The 14,622-nt window shown below is 63.5% G+C and overlaps 1 protein-coding gene and 1 long non-coding RNA gene across 3 annotated transcripts in view; both read left to right on the top strand.

Annotated features, from left to right (window-relative positions):
• LOC142930786 (uncharacterized) overlaps nucleotides 1-14,622 on the top strand; it is a 58,834-nt gene that overhangs the window by 38,586 nt on the left and 5,626 nt on the right. The window lies entirely within an intron of this gene.
• The window catches only part of LOC116951518 (glycerol-3-phosphate phosphatase-like), a 39,042-nt gene that overhangs the window by 18,794 nt on the left and 5,626 nt on the right, over nucleotides 1-14,622 (top strand). For both annotated transcript variants that reach the window (XM_032970204.2, XM_032970203.2), the window contains exon 3: nucleotides 14,134-14,354. In XM_032970204.2, the coding sequence (XP_032826095.1) occupies nucleotides 14,134-14,354 (221 nt within the window). The remainder of the gene's footprint in view (nucleotides 1-14,133; nucleotides 14,355-14,622) is intronic.

Genomic DNA, 14,622 nt, shown 5'->3' with positions numbered 1-14,622 from the left:
GGAGGCGGTCTGAGGGAGGGATGGGGGAGTCTGGAGGGATGGGGGAGTCCTGGAGGGATGGGGGAGTCTGGAGGGATGGAGGAGTCTGGAGGGATGGGGGAGTCTGGAGGGATGGGGGAAGTCTGGAGGGATGGGGGAGTCTGGAGGGATGGGGGAGTCTGGAGGGATGGGAGAGTCTGGAGGGATGGAGGAGTCTGGAGAGATGGAGAAGGTCTGGAGGGATGGAGGAGCTGGGGGATGGAGGAGTCTGGAGGGATGGAGGAGTCTGGAGGGATGGGGGAGTCTGGAGGGATGGGGGAGTCTGGAGGGATGGGGGAGTCTGGAGGGATGGGGGAGTCTGGAGGGATGGGGGAGTCTGGAGGGATGGGGAGTCTGGAGGGGGATGGAGGAGTCTGGAGGGATGGGGGAGTCTGGAGGGATGGGGGAGCTGGAGGGATGGGGGAGTCTGGAGGGATGGGAGGAGTCTGGAGGGATGGAGGAGTCTGGAGGGATGGGGGAGTCTGGAGGGATGGGGGAGTCTGGAGGGATGGGGGAGTCTGGAGGGATGGGGGAGTCTGGAGGGATGGGAGAATCTGGAGGGGATGGAGGAGTCTGGAGAGATGGAGAAGTCTGGAGGGATGGAGGAGTCTGGAGGGATGGGGAGTCTGGAGGGATGGAGGCGTCTAGAGGGATGGGGGAGTCTGGAGGGATGGGGGAGTCTGGAGGGGATGGGGGAGTCTGGAGGGATGGAGGAGTCTGGAGGGATGGAGGGAGTCTGGAGGGATGGGGGAGTCTGGAGGGATGGGGGAGTCTGGAGGGATGGGGGAGTCTGGAGGGGGGGAGAGTTGGAGGGATGGGGGATCTGGGGGGATGGGGAGTCTGGAGGGATGGGGAGTCTGGAGGGATGGGGGAGTCTGGAGGGATGGAGGAGTCTGGAGGGATGGAGGAGTCTGGAGGGATGGGGAGTTCTGGGGGAGGGGGGGGGGATGGAGGAGTCTGGAGGGATGTAGGAGTCTGGGAGGGATGGGGGAGTCTGGAGGGATGGGGGAGTCTGGAGGGATGGGGGAGTCTGGAGGGATGGGGGAGTCTGGAGGGATGGAGGAGTCTGGAGGGATGGGGAGTCTGGAGAATGGGGAGTCTGGAGGGATGGGGGAGTCTGGAGGGATGGAGGAGTCTGGAGGGATGTAGGAGTCTGGAGGATGGGGGAGTCTGGAGGGGATGGGGGAGTCTGGAGGGATGGGGGAGTCTAGAGGGATGGGGAGTCTGGAGGGATGGGGGAGTCTGGAGGGATGGGGGAGTCTAGGGGATGGGGAGTCTGGAGGGATGGAGGAGTCTGGAGGGATGGGGGAGTCTGGAGGGATGGGGGAGTCTGGAGGGATAGGGGAGTCTAGAGGGATGGGGGAGTCTGGAGGGATGGGGAGTCTGGAGGGATGAGGGAGTCTAGAGGGATGGGGGAGTCTGGAGGGATGGAGGAGTCTGGAGGGATGGGGGAGTCTAGAGGGATGGACGAGTCTGGAGGGATAGAGGAGTCTGGGAGGGATGGGAGAGTCTGGAGGGGATGGAGGAGTCTGGAGGGATGGGGGAGTCTGGAGGGATGGGGGAGTCTGGAGGGATGGAGGAGTCTGGAGGGATGGGGGAGCCTGGAGGGATGGGGGAGTCTGGAGGGATGGGAGAGTCTGGAGGGATGGAGGAGTCTGGAGGGATGGGGGAGTCTGGAGGGATGGGGGAGTCTGGAGGGATGGGGGAGTCTGGAGGGATGGGGGAGTCTGGAGGGATGGGAGAATCTGGAGGGATGGAGGAGTCTGGAGAGATGGAGAAGTCTGGAGGGATGGAGGAGTCTGGAGGGATGGAGAGTCTGGAGGGATGGAGGCGTCTAGAGGGATGGGGGAGTCTGGAGGGATGGGGGAGTCTGGAGGGATGGGGGAGTCTGGAGGGATGGAGGAGTCTGGAGGGATGGAGGAGTCTGGAGGGATGGGGGAGTCTGGAGGGATGGGGGAGTCTGGAGGGATGGGGGAGTCTGGAGGGATGGAGGAGTCTGGAGGGATGGAGGAGTCTGGAGGGATGGGGGAGTCTGGAGGGATGGAGGAGTCTGGAGGGATGGGGGAGTCTGGAGGGATGGGGGAGTCTGGAGGGATGGAGGAGTCTGGAGGGATGTAGGAGTCTGGAGGGATGGGGGAGTCTGGAGGGATGGGGGAGTCTGGAGGGATGGGGGAGTCTGGAGGGATGGTGGAGTCTGGAGGGATGGAGGAGTCTGGAGGGATGGGGGAGTCTGGAGAGATGGGGGAGTCTGGAGGGATGGGGGAGTCTGGAGGGATGGAGGAGTCTGGAGGGATGTAGGAGTCTGGAGGGATGGGGGAGTCTGGAGGGATGGGGAGTCTGGAGGGATGGGGGAGTCTAGAGGGATGGGGGAGTCTGGAGGGATGGGGGAGTCTGGAGGGATGGGGGAGTCTAGAGGGATGGGGGAGTCTGGAGGGATGGAGGAGTCTGGAGGGATGGGGGAGTCTGGAGGGATGGGGGAGTCTGGAGGGATAGGGGAGTCTAGAGGGATGGGGGAGTCTGGAGGGATGGGGGAGTCTGGAGGGATGGGGGAGTCTAGAGGGATGGGGGAGTCTGGAGGGATGGAGGAGTCTGGAGGGATGGGGGAGTCTAGAGGGATGGACGAGTCTGGAGGGATAGAGGAGTCTGGAGGGATGGGAGAGTCTGGAGGGATGGAGGAGTCTGGAGGGATGGGGGAGTCTGAGGATGGGGGAGTCTGGAGGGATGGAGGAGTCTGGAGGGATGGGGGAGTCTGGAGGGATGGGGAGTCTGGAGGGATGGGGGAGTCTGGAGGGATGGGGGAGTCTAGAGGGATGGAGGAGTCTGGAGGGATGGAGGAGTCTGGAGGGATGGAGGAGTCTGGAGGGATGGAGGAGTCTGGAGGGATGGGGGAGTCTGGAGGGATGGAGGAGTCTGGAGGGATGGAGGAGTCTGGAGGGATGGAGGAGTCTGGAGGGATGGAGGAGTCTGGAGGGATGGAGGAGTCTAGAGGGATGGAGGAGTCTGGAGGGATGGAGGAGTCTGGAGGGATGGGGAGTCTGGAGTCTGGAGGATGGAGGAGTCTGGAGGGATGGGGGAGTCTAGAGGGATGGGGGAGTCTGGAGGGATGGAGGAGGTCTGGAGGGATGGAGGAGTCTGGAGGGATGGAGGAGTCTGGAGGGATGGAGGAGTCTGGAGGGATGGGGGAGTTAGAGGGATGGGGGAGTCTGGAGGGATGGAGGAGTCTGGAGGGATGGAGGAGTCTGGAGGGATGGAGGAGTCTGGAGGGATGGAGGAGTCTGGAGGGATGGGGGAGTCTGGAGGGATGGGGGAGTCTGGAGGGATGGAGGGAGTCTGGAGGGATGGAGGAGTCTGGAGGGATGGGGGAGTCTGGAGGGATGGAGGAGTCTGGAGGGATGGGGGAGTCTGGAGGGATGGGGGAGTCTGGAGGGATGGAGGGAGTCTGGAGGGATGGGAGGAGTCTGGAGGGATGGGGGAGTCTGGAGGGATGGAGGAGTCTGGAGGGATGGGGAGTCTGGAGGGATGGGGGGAGTCTGGAGGGATGGAGGAGTCTGGAGGGATGGGGGAGTCTGGAGGGATGGGGGAGTCTGGAGGGATGGGGGAGTCTGGAGGGATGGGGGAGTCTGGAGGGATGGGGGAGTCTGGAGGGATGGGGGAAGTCTGGAGGGATGGGGGAGTCTGGAGGGATGGAGGAGTCTGGAGGGATGGGGGAGTCTGGAGGGATGGGGGAGTCTGGAGGGATGGAGGAGTCTGGAGGGATGGAGGAGTCTGGAGGGATGGGGGAGTCTGGAGGGATGGAGGGAGTCTGGAGGGATGGGGGAGTCTGGAGGGATGGGGGAGTCTGGAGGGATGGGGGAGTCTGGAGGGATGGGGGAGTCTGGGAGGGATGGGGGAGTCTGGAGGGATGGGGGAGTCTGGAGGGATGGGGGAGTCTGGAGGGATGGGGGAGTCTGGAGGGATGGGGGAGTCTGGAGGGATGGGGGAGTCTGGAGGGATGGGGGAGTCTGGAGGGGATGGGGGAGTCTGGAGGGGTGGGGGGAGTCTGGAGGGATGGGGGAGTCTGGAGGGATGGGGGAGTCTGGAGGGGTGGGGGAGTCTGGAGGGATGGGGGAGTCTGGAGGGATGGGGGAGTCTGGAGGGATGGGGGAGTCTGGAGGGATGGGAGAATCTGGAGGGATGGAGGAGTCTGGAGAGATGGAGAAGTCTGGAGGGATGGAGGAGTCTGGAGGGATGGAGGAGTCTGGAGGGATGGAGGCGTCTAGAGGGATGGGGGAGTCTGGAGGGATGGGGGAGTCTGGAGGGATGGGGGAGTCTGGAGGGATGGAGGAGTCTGGAGGGATGGAGGAGTCTGGAGGGATGGGGGAGTCTGGAGGGATGGGGGAGTCTGGAGGGATGGGGGAGTCTGGAGGGATGGAGGAGTCTGGAGGGATGGAGGAGTCTGGAGGGATGGGGGAGTCTGGAGGGATGGAGGAGTCTGGAGGGATGGGGGAGTCTGGAGGGATGGGGGAGTCTGGAGGGATGGGGGAGTCTGGAGGGATGGAGGAGTCTGGAGGGATGTAGGAGTCTGGAGGGATGGGGGAGTCTGGAGGGATGGGGGAGTCTGGAGGGATGGGGGAGTCTGGAGGGATGGGGGAGTCTGGAGGGATGGAGGAGTCTGGAGGGATGGGGGAGTCTGGAGAGATGGGGGAGTCTGGAGGGATGGGGGAGTCTGGAGGGATGGAGGAGTCTGGAGGGATGTAGGAGTCTGGAGGGATGGGGGAGTCTGGAGGGATGGGGGAGTCTGGAGGGATGGGGGAGTCTAGAGGGATGGGGGAGTCTGGAGGGATGGGGGAGTCTGGAGGGATGGGGGAGTCTAGAGGGATGGGGGAGTCTGGAGGGATGGAGGAGTCTGGAGGGATGGGGGAGTCTGGAGGGATGGGGGAGTCTGGAGGGATAGGGGAGTCTAGAGGGATGGGGGAGTCTGGAGGGATGGGGGAGTCTGGAGGGATGGGGGAGTCTAGAGGGATGGGGGAGTCTGGAGGGATGGAGGAGTCTGGAGGGATGGGGGAGTCTAGAGGGATGGACGAGTCTGGAGGGATAGAGGAGTCTGGAGGGATGGGAGAGTCTGGAGGGATGGAGGAGTCTGGAGGGATGGGGGAGTCTGGAGGGATGGGGGAGTCTGGAGGGATGGAGGAGTCTGGAGGGATGGGGGAGTCTGGAGGGATGGGGGAGTCTGGAGGGATGGGGGAGTCTGGAGGGATGGGGGAGTCTAGAGGGATGGAGGAGTCTGGAGGGATGGAGGAGTCTGGAGGGATGGAGGAGTCTGGAGGGATGGAGGAGTCTGGAGGGATGGGGGAGTCTGGAGGGATGGAGGAGTCTGGAGGGATGGAGGAGTCTGGAGGGATGGAGGAGTCTGGAGGGATGGAGGAGTCTAGAGGGATGGAGGAGTCTGGAGGGATGGAGGAGTCTGGAGGGATGGGGGAGTCTGGAGGGATGGAGGAGTCTGGAGGGATGGGGGAGTCTAGAGGGATGGGGGAGTCTGGAGGGATGGAGGAGTCTGGAGGGATGGAGGAGTCTGGAGGGATGGAGGAGTCTGGAGGGATGGAGGAGTCTGGAGGGATGGGGGAGTCTAGAGGGATGGGGGAGTCTGGGAGGGATGGAGGAGTCTGGAGGGATGGAGGAGTCTGGAGGGATGGAGGAGTCTGGAGGGATGGAGGAGTCTGGAGGGATGTAGGAGTCTGGAGGGATGGGGGAGTCTGGAGGGATGGAGGAGTCTGGAGGGATGTAGGAGTCTGGAGGGATGGGGGAGTCTGGAGGGATGGGGGAGTCTGGAGGGATGGGGGAGTCTAGAGGGATGGGGGAGTCTGGAGGGATGGGGGAGTCTGGAGGGATGGGGGAGTCTAGAGGGATGGGGGAGTCTGGAGGGATGGAGGAGTCTGGAGGGATGGGGGAGTCTGGAGGGATGGGGGAGTCTGGAGGGATAGGGGAGTCTAGAGGGATGGGGGGAGTCTGGAGGGATGGGGGAGTCTGGAGGGATGGGGGAGTCTAGAGGGATGGGGGAGTCTGGAGGGATGGAGGAGTCTGGAGGGATGGGGGAGTCTAGAGGGATGGACGAGTCTGGAGGGATAGAGGAGTCTGGAGGGATGGGAGAGTCTGGAGGGATGGAGGAGTCTGGAGGGATGGGGGAGTCTGGAGGGATGGGGGAGTCTGGAGGGATGGAGGAGTCTGGAGGGATGGGGGAGTCTGGAGGGATGGGGGAGTCTGGAGGGATGGGGGAGTCTGGAGGGATGGGGGAGTCTAGAGGGATGGAGGAGTCTGGAGGGATGGAGGAGTCTGGAGGGATGGAGGAGTCTGGAGGGATGGAGGAGTCTGGAGGGATGGGGGAGTCTGGAGGGATGGAGGAGTCTGGAGGGATGGAGGAGTCTGGAGGGATGGAGGAGTCTGGAGGGATGGAGGAGTCTAGAGGGATGGAGGAGTCTGGAGGGATGGAGGAGTCTGGAGGGATGGGGGAGTCTGGAGGGATGGAGGAGTCTGGAGGGATGGGGGAGTCTAGAGGGATGGGGGAGTCTGGAGGGATGGAGGAGTCTGGAGGGATGGAGGAGTCTGGAGGGATGGAGGAGTCTGGAGGGATGGAGGAGTCTGGAGGGATGGGGGAGTCTAGAGGGATGGGGGAGTCTGGAGGGATGGAGGAGTCTGGAGGGATGGAGGAGTCTGGAGGGATGGAGGAGTCTGGAGGGATGGAGGAGTCTGGAGGGATGTAGGAGTCTGGAGGGATGGGGGAGTCTGGAGGGATGGGGGAGTCTGGAGGGATGGGGGAGTCTGGAGGGATGGAGGAGTCTGGAGGGATGGGGGAGTCTGGAGGGATGGAGGAGTCTGGAGGGATGGGGGAGTCTGGAGGGATGGGGGAGTCTGGAGGGATGGGGGAGTCTAGAGGGATGGAGGAGTCTGGAGGGATGGGGGAGTCTGGAGGGATGGAGGAGTCTGGAGGGATGGAGGAGTCTGGAGGGATGGGGGAGTCTGGAGGGATGGAGGAGTCTGGAGGGATGGGGGAGTCTGGAGGGATGGGGGAGTCTGGAGGGATGGGGGAGTCTGGAGGGATGGGGGAGTCTGGAGGGATGGAGGAGTCTGGAGGGATGGGGGAGTCTGGAGGGATGGGGGAGTCTGGAGGGATGGAGGAGTCTGGAGGGATGGGGGAGTCTGGAGGGATGGAGGAGTCTGGAGGGATGGGGGAGTCTGGAGGGATGGAGGAGTCTAGAGGGATGGAGGAGTCTGGAGGGATGGAGGAGTCTGGAGGGATGGAGGAGTCTGGAGGGATGGAGGAGTCTGGAGGGATGGAGGAGTCTGGAGGGATGGGGGAGTCTGGAGGGATGGGGGAGTCTGGAGGGATGGGGGAGTCTGGAGGGATGGGGGAGTCTGGAGGGATGGGGGAGTCTGGAGGGATAGGGGAGTCTAGAGGGATGGGGGAGTCTGGAGGGATGGGGGAGTCTGGAGGGATGGGGGAGTCTAGAGGGATGGGGGAGTCTGGAGGGATGGGGGAGTCTGGAGGGATGGGGGAGTCTGGAGGGATGGGGGAGTCTGGAGGGATGGGGGAGTCTAGAGGGATGGGGGAGTCTGGAGGGATGGAGGAGTCTGGAGGGATGGGGGAGTCTGGAGGGATGGAGGAGTCTGGAGGGATGGAGGAGTCTGGAGGGATGGAGGAGTCTGGAGGGATGGAGGAGTCTAGAGGGATGGAGGAGTCTGGAGGGATGGAGGAGTCTGGAGGGATGGGGGAGTCTGGAGGGATGGAGGAGTCTGGAGGGATGGGGGAGTCTAGAGGGATGGGGGAGTCTGGAGGGATGGAGGAGTCTGGAGGGATGGAGGAGTCTGGAGGGATGGAGGAGTCTGGAGGGATGGAGGAGTCTGGAGGGATGGGGGAGTCTAGAGGGATGGGGGAGTCTGGAGGGATGGAGGAGTCTGGAGGGATGGAGGAGTCTGGAGGGATGGAGGAGTCTGGAGGGATGGAGGAGTCTGGAGGGATGTAGGAGTCTGGAGGGATGGGGGAGTCTGGAGGGATGGGGGAGTCTGGAGGGATGGGGGAGTCTGGAGGGATGGAGGAGTCTGGAGGGATGGGGGAGTCTGGAGGGATGGAGGAGTCTGGAGGGATGGGGGAGTCTGGAGGGATGGGGGAGTCTGGAGGGATGGGGGAGTCTAGAGGGATGGAGGAGTCTGGAGGGATGGGGGAGTCTGGAGGGATGGAGGAGTCTGGAGGGATGGAGGAGTCTGGAGGGATGGGGGAGTCTGGAGGGATGGAGGAGTCTGGAGGGATGGGGGAGTCTGGAGGGATGGGGGAGTCTGGAGGGATGGGGGAGTCTGGAGGGATGGGGGAGTCTGGAGGGATGGAGGAGTCTGGAGGGATGGGGGAGTCTGGAGGGATGGGGGAGTCTGGAGGGATGGAGGAGTCTGGAGGGATGGGGGAGTCTGGAGGGATGGAGGAGTCTGGAGGGATGGGGGAGTCTGGAGGGATGGAGGAGTCTAGAGGGATGGAGGAGTCTGGAGGGATGGAGGAGTCTGGAGGGATGGAGGAGTCTGGAGGGATGGAGGAGTCTGGAGGGATGGAGGAGTCTGGAGGGATGGGGGAGTCTGGAGGGATGGGGGAGTCTGGAGGGATGGGGGAGTCTGGAGGGATGGGGGAGTCTGGAGGGATGGGGGAGTCTGGAGGGGTGGAGGAGTCTGGAGGGATGGGGGAGTCTGGAGGGATGGAGGAGTCTGGAGGGATGGGGGAGTCTGGAGGGATGGGGGAGTCTGGAGGGATGGAGGAGTCTGGAGGGATGGGGGAGTCTGGAGGGATGGAGGAGTCTGGAGGGATGGGGGAGTCTGGAGGGATGGGGGAGTCTGGAGGGATGGAGGAGTCTGGAGGGATGGAGGAGTCTGGAGGGGTGGGGGAGTCTGGAGGGATGGAGGAGTCTGGAGGGATGGAGGAGTCTGGAGGGATGGGGGAGTCTGGAGGGATGGGGGAGTCTGGAGGGGTGGGGGAGTCTGGAGGGATGGGGGAGTCTGGAGGGGTGGGGGAGTCTGGAGGGATGGGGGAGTCTGGAGGGATGGGGGAGTCTGGAGGGGTGGGGGAGTCTGGAGGGATGGGGGAGTCTGGAGGGATGGGGGAGTCTGGAGGGATGGGGGAGTCTGGAGGGGTGGGGGAGTCTGGAGGGATGGGGGAGTCTGGAGGGATGGGGGAGTCTGGAGGGATGGGGGAGTCTGGAGGGGTGGGGGAGTCTGGAGGGGTGGGGGAGTCTGGAGGGATGGGGGAGTCTGGAGGGATGGGGGAGTCTGGAGGGGTGGGGGAGTCTGGAGGGATGGAGGAGTCTGGAGGGATGGGGGAGTCTGGAGGGATGGAGGAGTCTGGAGGGATGGGGGAGTCTGGAGGGATGGAGGAGTCTGGAGGGATGGAGGAGTCTGGAGGGATGGGGGAGTCTGGAGGGATGGGGGAGTCTGGAGGGATGGGGGAGTCTGGAGGGATGGAGGAGTCTGGAGGGATGGAGGAGTCTGGAGGGATGGGGGAGTCTGGAGGGATGGAGGAGTCTGGAGGGATGGGGGAGTCTGGAGGGATGGGGGAGTCTGGAGGGATGGGGGAGTCTGGAGGGATGGAGGAGTCTGGAGGGATGTAGGAGTCTGGAGGGATGGGGGAGTCTGGAGGGATGGGGGAGTCTGGAGGGATGGGGGAGTCTGGAGGGATGGGGGAGCCTGGAGGGATGGAGGAGTCTGGAGGGATGGGGGAGTCTGGAGAGATGGGGGAGTCTGGAGGGATGGGGGAGTCTGGAGGGATGGAGGAGTCTGGAGGGATGTAGGAGTCTGGAGGGATGGGGGAGTCTGGAGGGATGGGGGAGTCTGGAGGGATGGGGGAGTCTAGAGGGATGGGGGAGTCTGGAGGGATGGGGGAGTCTGGAGGGATGGGGGAGTCTAGAGGGATGGGGGAGTCTGGAGGGATGGAGGAGTCTGGAGGGATGGGGGAGTCTGGAGGGATGGGGGAGTCTGGAGGGATAGGGGAGTCTAGAGGGATGGGGGAGTCTGGAGGGATGGGGGAGTCTGGAGGGATGGGGGAGTCTAGAGGGATGGGGGAGTCTGGAGGGATGGAGGAGTCTGGAGGGATGGGGGAGTCTAGAGGGATGGACGAGTCTGGAGGGATAGAGGAGTCTGGAGGGATGGGAGAGTCTGGAGGGATGGAGGAGTCTGGAGGGATGGGGGAGTCTGGAGGGATGGGGGAGTCTGGAGGGATGGAGGAGTCTGGAGGGATGGGGGAGTCTGGAGGGATGGGGGAGTCTGGAGGGATGGGGGAGTCTGGAGGGATGGGGGAGTCTAGAGGGATGGAGGAGTCTGGAGGGATGGAGGAGTCTGGAGGGATGGAGGAGTCTGGAGGGATGGAGGAGTCTGGAGGGATGGGGGAGTCTGGAGGGATGGAGGAGTCTGGAGGGATGGAGGAGTCTGGAGGGATGGAGGAGTCTGGAGGGATGGAGGAGTCTAGAGGGATGGAGGAGTCTGGAGGGATGGAGGAGTCTGGAGGGATGGGGGAGTCTGGAGGGATGGAGGAGTCTGGAGGGATGGGGGAGTCTAGAGGGATGGGGGAGTCTGGAGGGATGGAGGAGTCTGGAGGGATGGAGGAGTCTGGAGGGATGGAGGAGTCTGGAGGGATGGAGGAGTCTGGAGGGATGGGGGAGTCTAGAGGGATGGGGGAGTCTGGAGGGATGGAGGAGTCTGGAGGGATGGAGGAGTCTGGAGGGATGGAGGAGTCTGGAGGGATGGAGGAGTCTGGAGGGATGTAGGAGTCTGGAGGGATGGGGGAGTCTGGAGGGATGGGGGAGTCTGGAGGGATGGGGGAGTCTGGAGGGATGGAGGAGTCTGGAGGGATGGGGGAGTCTGGAGGGATGGAGGAGTCTGGAGGGATGGGGGAGTCTGGAGGGATGGGGGAGTCTGGAGGGATGGGGGAGTCTAGAGGGATGGAGGAGTCTGGAGGGATGGGGGAGTCTGGAGGGATGGAGGAGTCTGGAGGGATGGAGGAGTCTGGAGGGATGGGGGAGTCTGGAGGGATGGAGGAGTCTGGAGGGATGGGGGAGTCTGGAGGGATGGGGGAGTCTGGAGGGATGGGGGAGTCTGGAGGGATGGGGGAGTCTGGAGGGATGGAGGAGTCTGGAGGGATGGGGGAGTCTGGAGGGATGGGGGAGTCTGGAGGGATGGAGGAGTCTGGAGGGATGGGGGAGTCTGGAGGGATGGAGGAGTCTGGAGGGATGGGGGAGTCTGGAGGGATGGAGGAGTCTAGAGGGATGGAGGAGTCTGGAGGGATGGAGGAGTCTGGAGGGATGGAGGAGTCTGGAGGGATGGAGGAGTCTGGAGGGATGGAGGAGTCTGGAGGGATGGGGGAGTCTGGAGGGATGGGGGAGTCTGGAGGGATGGGGGAGTCTGGAGGGATGGGGGAGTCTGGAGGGATGGGGGAGTCTGGAGGGGTGGAGGAGTCTGGAGGGATGGGGGAGTCTGGAGGGATGGAGGAGTCTGGAGGGATGGGGGAGTCTGGAGGGATGGGGGAGTCTGGAGGGATGGAGGAGTCTGGAGGGATGGGGGAGTCTGGAGGGATGGAGGAGTCTGGAGGGATGGGGGAGTCTGGAGGGATGGGGGAGTCTGGAGGGATGGAGGAGTCTGGAGGGATGGAGGAGTCTGGAGGGGTGGGGGAGTCTGGAGGGATGGAGGAGTCTGGAGGGATGGAGGAGTCTGGAGGGATGGGGGAGTCTGGAGGGATGGGGGAGTCTGGAGGGGTGGGGGAGTCTGGAGGGATGGGGGAGTCTGGAGGGGTGGGGGAGTCTGGAGGGATGGGGGAGTCTGGAGGGATGGGGGAGTCTGGAGGGGTGGGGGAGTCTGGAGGGATGGGGGAGTCTGGAGGGATGGGGGAGTCTGGAGGGATGGGGGAGTCTGGAGGGGTGGGGGAGTCTGGAGGGATGGGGGAGTCTGGAGGGATGGGGGAGTCTGGAGGGATGGGGGAGTCTGGAGGGGTGGGGGAGTCTGGAGGGGTGGGGGAGTCTGGAGGGATGGGGGAGTCTGGAGGGATGGGGGAGTCTGGAGGGGTGGGGGAGTCTGGAGGGATGGAGGAGTCTGGAGGGATGGGGGAGTCTGGAGGGATGGAGGAGTCTGGAGGGATGGAGGAGTCTGGAGGGATGGAGGAGTCTGGAGGGATGGAGGAGTCTGGAGGGGTGGGGGAGTCTGGAGGGATGGGGGAGTCTGGAGGGATGGGGGAGTCTGGAGGGATGGAGGAGTCTGGAGGGATGGAGGAGTCTGGAGGGGTGGGGGAGTCTGGAGGGATGGGGGAGTCTGGAGGGATGGGGGAGTCTGGAGGGGTGGGGGAGTCTGGAGGGATGGAGGAGTCTGGAGGGGTGGGGGAGTCTGGAGGGATGGGGGAGTCTGGAGGGATGGAGGAGTCTGGAGGGGTGGGGGAGTCTGGAGGGGTGGAGGAGTCTGGAGGGATGGGGGAGTCTGGAGGGATGGAGGAGTCTGGAGGGATGGGGGAGTCTGGAGGGGTGGGGGAGTCTGGAGGGGTGGGGGAGTCTGGAGGGGTGGGGGAGTCTGGAGGGGTGGGGGAGTCTGGAGGGATGGAGGAGTCTGGAGGGATGGGGGAGTCTGGAGGGATGGAGGAGTCTGGAGGGATGGAGGAGTCTGGAGGGATGGAGGAGTCTGGAGGGATGGAGGAGTCTGGAGGGATGGAGGAGTCTGGAGGGATGGGGGAGTCTAGAGGGATGGAGGAGTCTGGAGGGATGGAGGAGTCTGGAGGGATGAAGGAGTCTGGAGGGATGGGGGAGTCTGGAGGGGTGGGGGAGTCTGGAGGGATGGGGGAGTCTGGAGGGGTGGGGGAGTCTGGAGGGGTGGGGGAGTCTGGAGGGGTGGGGGAGTCTGGAGGGATGGGGGAGTCTGGAGGGGTGGGGGAGTCTGGAGGGGTGGGGGAGTCTGGAGGGGTGGGGGAGTCTGGAGGGGTGGGGGAGTCTGGAGGGGTGGGGGAGTCTGGAGGGATGGGGGAGTCTGGAGGGGTGGGGGAGTCTGGAGGGGTGGAGGAGTCTGGAGGGGTGGGGGAGTCTGGAGGGGTGGAGGAGTCTGGAGGGGTGGGGGAGTCTGGAGGGGTGGGGGAGTCTGGAGGGGTGGGGGAGTCTGGAGGGGTGGGGGAGTCTGGAGGGGTGGGGGAGTCTGGAGGGGTGGGGGAGTCTGGAGGGATGCTGCGGCCGTGTGCCGGCAGGCGAGCGACGTGGACATCAGGTGACGTGGAGGAGAGGGGCTTGGGGGGGGGTTAGAGAGGAGGAGGGATGAGCGATGCAGGCCTCAGGTGAGACGCGGGGTGGGGGCGTGTGGGATGAATCGATGAGCAAGAGGGAGGAGTGGAGAGAGACAGATGAGGGAATCGGGCAACAGGTAAGGATGACGACAACAGGGAGGGAGAGGAGTGGGGGGGGGGCATGCGGCGAGGTGTTGAGAGGGGTGGAGGTGAAGGATGTGTTCAGTGTCGGATTAATCTAAGTGCGGGGCCTGTAGCATGATGTTATAAAGGGGCCCTAAATTAAATAAAAAAAACACGTAAATATTAAAACACATTTTTTAACTTGCATTGTAAAGTAATTGTATTTTTTTTATTTGCTATACCGCTAGATAATACGACAAATCGATAACCTTAAACACCCAGTCGTTCGTTAAAGTTGAAGGCGTTATAGTACTATAGTAATAGAGCAAGTGCAGAGTCACCAAACCCGAATTGATAGCTTTAAAACATTTATAGCGCGGGGCCCTTGAAAGTGCGTGGCCCGTAGCTGCATGTGTAGCTACTTGTGCTGCTGGGATGATCGGGCACTGGGTGTGTTGCTGAGAGTGACGGAATGAGGAGAGGTGGGAAGCCAGGAGGAGGAGGAGGGGGGGGATGGCGGGGATGGAAGGATGAAGATCTTCCCACAGGTGGGGCTTTTCCCCTCCTACACCCCTCCCATGACACCTCGATTATCATATCGTCTCGTCTTCCGTAATAATGTTCGTCGCTGTGACTTCCCTCCTCCCCGCAGTCTCACTAAAGACTCCCGACTATTTCCCCCCCCGCCCCTCCTATCCTCACCGTACTTCCCGAAACTCTCTCGCCACCAAACCACGTAGCTACGTTGAGGCCGGGCCCGAGCCGGCCTTTGGCGACGTGGAGCAGTGGACCAACCTGCCGCTGGAGCCAGACGTGGGCGCCGTGCTGGTGGCGTTTGACGAGCACTTCAGCTACATGAAGCTCATCAAGGCGTGCTGCTACCTGGCACGCCCCGGGTGCCTCTTCCTCGCCACCAACCGTGACCACGCCGAACTCGTGGCGCCGGGGCGCGTGCTGCCCGGTACGCGGTGGGGGAGGGGAGGATGAGACACGGGGCAGTTGTGGGTGAGATACGGGGGCAGTTGTGGGTGAGACACGGGGCAGTTGTGGGTGAGACACGGGGGCAGTTGTGGGTGAGACACGGGGCAGTTGTGGGTGAGACACGGGGCAGTTGTGGGTGAGACACGGGGCAGTTGTGGGTGAGACACGGGGCAGTTGTGGGTGAGACACGGGGCAGTTGTGGGTGAGACACGGGGCAGTTGTGGGTGAGACACGGGGCAGTTGTGGGT

This window comes from Petromyzon marinus, chromosome 43 (genome assembly GCF_048934315.1).
Source record: "Petromyzon marinus isolate PM22_M1 ecotype Great Lakes invasive population chromosome 43, UKy_Petmar_22M1.pri1.0, whole genome shotgun sequence".
NCBI classification, from domain to species: domain Eukaryota; kingdom Metazoa; phylum Chordata; class Hyperoartia; order Petromyzontiformes; family Petromyzontidae; genus Petromyzon; species Petromyzon marinus.
The sequence above is the reverse complement of the archived record's forward strand: the minus strand, read 5'-3'. Positions and strand labels throughout refer to the sequence as shown.